Source organism: Camelina sativa, chromosome 3 (assembly GCF_000633955.1).
Source record: "Camelina sativa cultivar DH55 chromosome 3, Cs, whole genome shotgun sequence".
NCBI lineage: Eukaryota > Viridiplantae > Streptophyta > Magnoliopsida > Brassicales > Brassicaceae > Camelina > Camelina sativa.
This window is the reverse complement of record NC_025687.1, coordinates 2,203,242-2,206,180: the sequence shown is the minus strand read 5'-3', so window position 1 is coordinate 2,206,180 and position 2,939 is coordinate 2,203,242. Positions and strand designations below refer to the sequence as shown.

Genomic DNA, 2,939 nt, shown 5'->3' with positions numbered 1-2,939 from the left:
TTAAAAGGCTATAATACATTTACAAAGAGGTCGCTTTACCGACGAAGACGAAAAGGTGGTAACTTTTTCCGGAATCTACTTTGGACAAGAATAGACGAAGAAGCAGGCCCAAGAACATAATCGTCATGACAAAAGATTCGGCTTTGCATTCCCCAGGGTTTGGGAAACGAGAACAGAGTTTTTAAAACATGTTACCATCTTTTTATTTGGTACTATGTTCTTCGGGGACTTAATGTGTTTGACCATTCCGTTTTTGGAAGAACACTTTGCCTTCAAAGATCTTGGTATGTTCTTGGGAGACTCTAACTGTTGGTGGATTGGTTTGAGTCTTTGAGAGATGGTTATGATTTCTCATCGAGGCAATGTTACGGGCTTAAGAAGGCTCAGGAGGACGAACCCAACTCATGAAGAAGCTCTCAGGTTTTTGAATCTTCCATTGTTATATTTATAGAAAAGAACCAATGCGGCTTTGTTACAACTACTGTGGATGGTAAGAGTTTAATCAAAAGTTATTCTCTTTTTATTTTGTTATTCAGTTTTAGATCATACAGTGTGTGTGCTTCTAAGTTCTAATTACAATACCCTTGTTATTCAATTTCATACGAGCTTTCTCACAGAAAAAAACAAAAACAAAAACAAAGTGAATTTATTAGGAGATTAATGCAATGGTCCCTTTAGCAAGTTGTTATCTTTGACGTATTAGACACACTTTTAACTTTCTTTTTCCTAATCTGCTTAAATTCTCATAGGATGTGATGGTGATGCTCATTACTATGATTAGATTAAAGGTAGGCACCAAAGCTAAGTTGGTGTAAAAAGTTATCCTTCTTCAAACTTAGAACTTTGTTTAGTGATGTAAAATGACCAAGTCCCAAGATCACTTTTGCGTGAACCCATTCTCCTATATTAATGTCTTTGCAGACTCCTACTCTCTATTGTAATGATGTTATTTGCTTTTTATTAATATCTTGATATTGTGTTAAAGAGAATTGAGAGATGAAATTGCTTTTATACAAAAAAGACAAATGTAAAATATCACATTTAAAGAAATTAGAAGCTGTAAGACATTTATTACACATTGGTTTGTCTTGCAACTGCAGAATGACGTTTTAGGTTCTGACTCATAATTTTTTGAGTGGTCAAAAAGTAATTTTGAGGAGGAAAAGAAAAAAAAAAAAAAAAAGCTTGAAATGGAAACTGATTAATGAGCTGGTTTGTGGAAAATGTAAGAAAACTGAGAAAAAATAAAGCAGAGAGAGAGAGGAGAGAGTGTGGAAAATACTACATAGTACGTTTTTGGGTCAAAGTTTTGGCGGTATGAGTAGTCCTGAAATAGCATGCTTTGGCTTTGACATCACGCTTTCTTCATGACCCTTTTCTCTCTCCGCCCATCACTTTCTTCTGTCCAATCTTCTGAATACTCAAAATTCTCCAAAGTCTTTACTCTTTACATACAGTCATTACACTTCATCATCTTCTCCTTAACCCTTTCGATCTCAAGGAAGACTCATTTTTCTTGTCCAAGGTTCTTACTTTTGTCTCTCTCTCTTTCTTGGCAGATTTTTTTCTTTTTTCTTTCTCAGACTCATTATCTTGTCTTCGCTACGGTTTCCTACAGTCTTTGCTCTCAATCCTGTGTTTCTTTTTCAGTTCTTTGTTTTGCCCTAATGGAGTGGATTGGGAAGAGAGTTAAGTCCCGGAGCAGGCAGCGTCTTCAGGTGGTTAATAAGCGGAAGAAGATGGAGGTAGAAGCTCCTGTGATATCTCCTCCAAAGAAACGAAGGCCGAGAAGAAGAAAAGACCCCGATTCTGACGTTGAGGACATCACACCTACTTACCACAACCGTCTTCCTCCTCCTGTTCAAGAAAATGACAGGTACTCTGCTGGTTTAAGGGCTGGGTCTGTTCAGAACAACTCTGTGAAGGAGAGTTTCTCTAGGATTATTAGGGATCTGAATGTGGAGAAATCAGGTCCTAGCTCCTCTAAGTTCAGAGATGGGTCTGAACACCACACGTCTGTGAAAGAGACTTCTTTTAGGGTTAGTGATTTGGATGTGGGGAAGAACTCAGTTCCTAGCTCTTTTGGGGAACAGAACACATGTGTAAAGGAGAAGTGTTCCCCTGAGATTGAGATTGGAGATTTGGATGTGGAAAAATCAGGTCCGAGCCCCTCAAAGTTAAGAGATTTGTCTGAACCGAACACATGTGTGAAGGAGAAGTGTTCCCCTGAGATTAGAGATTTTGATATGGAGAAATCAGGTCCGAGCTCCTCTAAGTTAAGGGATGTGTCTGAACAGAACACATGTGTAAAGGAGAAGTGTTCCCCTGAGATTAGAGATTTTGATGTGGAGAAACCAGGTCCGAGCTCCTCCAAGTTAAGAGATGTGTCTGAACAGCACACATGTGTGAATGAGAAGTTTTCTCCTGAGATTACAAATTTGGATGTTGGGATATCAGTTCCGAGCTCTTCTAAGTTAAGAGAGGTGTCTGAACAGAACACATGTGTGATGGATATGTGTTCCCCTGAGACTAAAGGTTTGGTTGTTGTAAAACCAGTCCCTGGTGAGATAGAGATTCTTTCAGATTCTGAGTCTGAAATTGGAGCCAGAGCTTCAGCCAAGAAGAAGCTTTTTGAGGACACTAGCAGAATCGTAGAATCTCTCAGTGATGGTAATAGCACAAGTGAAACTGAGGGAGATGAAGAAGAGAATGCAGAGAGTGCAGACAATAACACCAAAGATGATAAAACAGTCCACTCCCTGTCTTCGGAGGATCCATCTTCTTCATCATCATCATCATCATCATCGTCCTCATCTTCATCTTCTTCCTCGAGTGACGGTGAATTCAATTTAAAGGAGGTGGTTGGAGATAATACAGATGATGATGATTTCTTAAAGGTCAGTCTACCAGTCAGGAATGTCTCTATAGCGGAAAGGAAG

General features: G+C 39.0%; 1 protein-coding gene across 1 annotated transcript in view; it reads left to right on the top strand.

Annotated features, from left to right (window-relative positions):
- The window catches only part of LOC104778569 (SNF2 domain-containing protein CLASSY 3-like), a 7,061-nt gene continuing 5,789 nt past the window's right edge, over positions 1,668-2,939 (top strand). The window contains exon 1 of the mRNA XM_010503022.1: positions 1,668-2,761. Coding sequence (XP_010501324.1) covers positions 1,668-2,761 — 1,094 coding nt within the window. The remainder of the gene's footprint in view (positions 2,762-2,939) is intronic.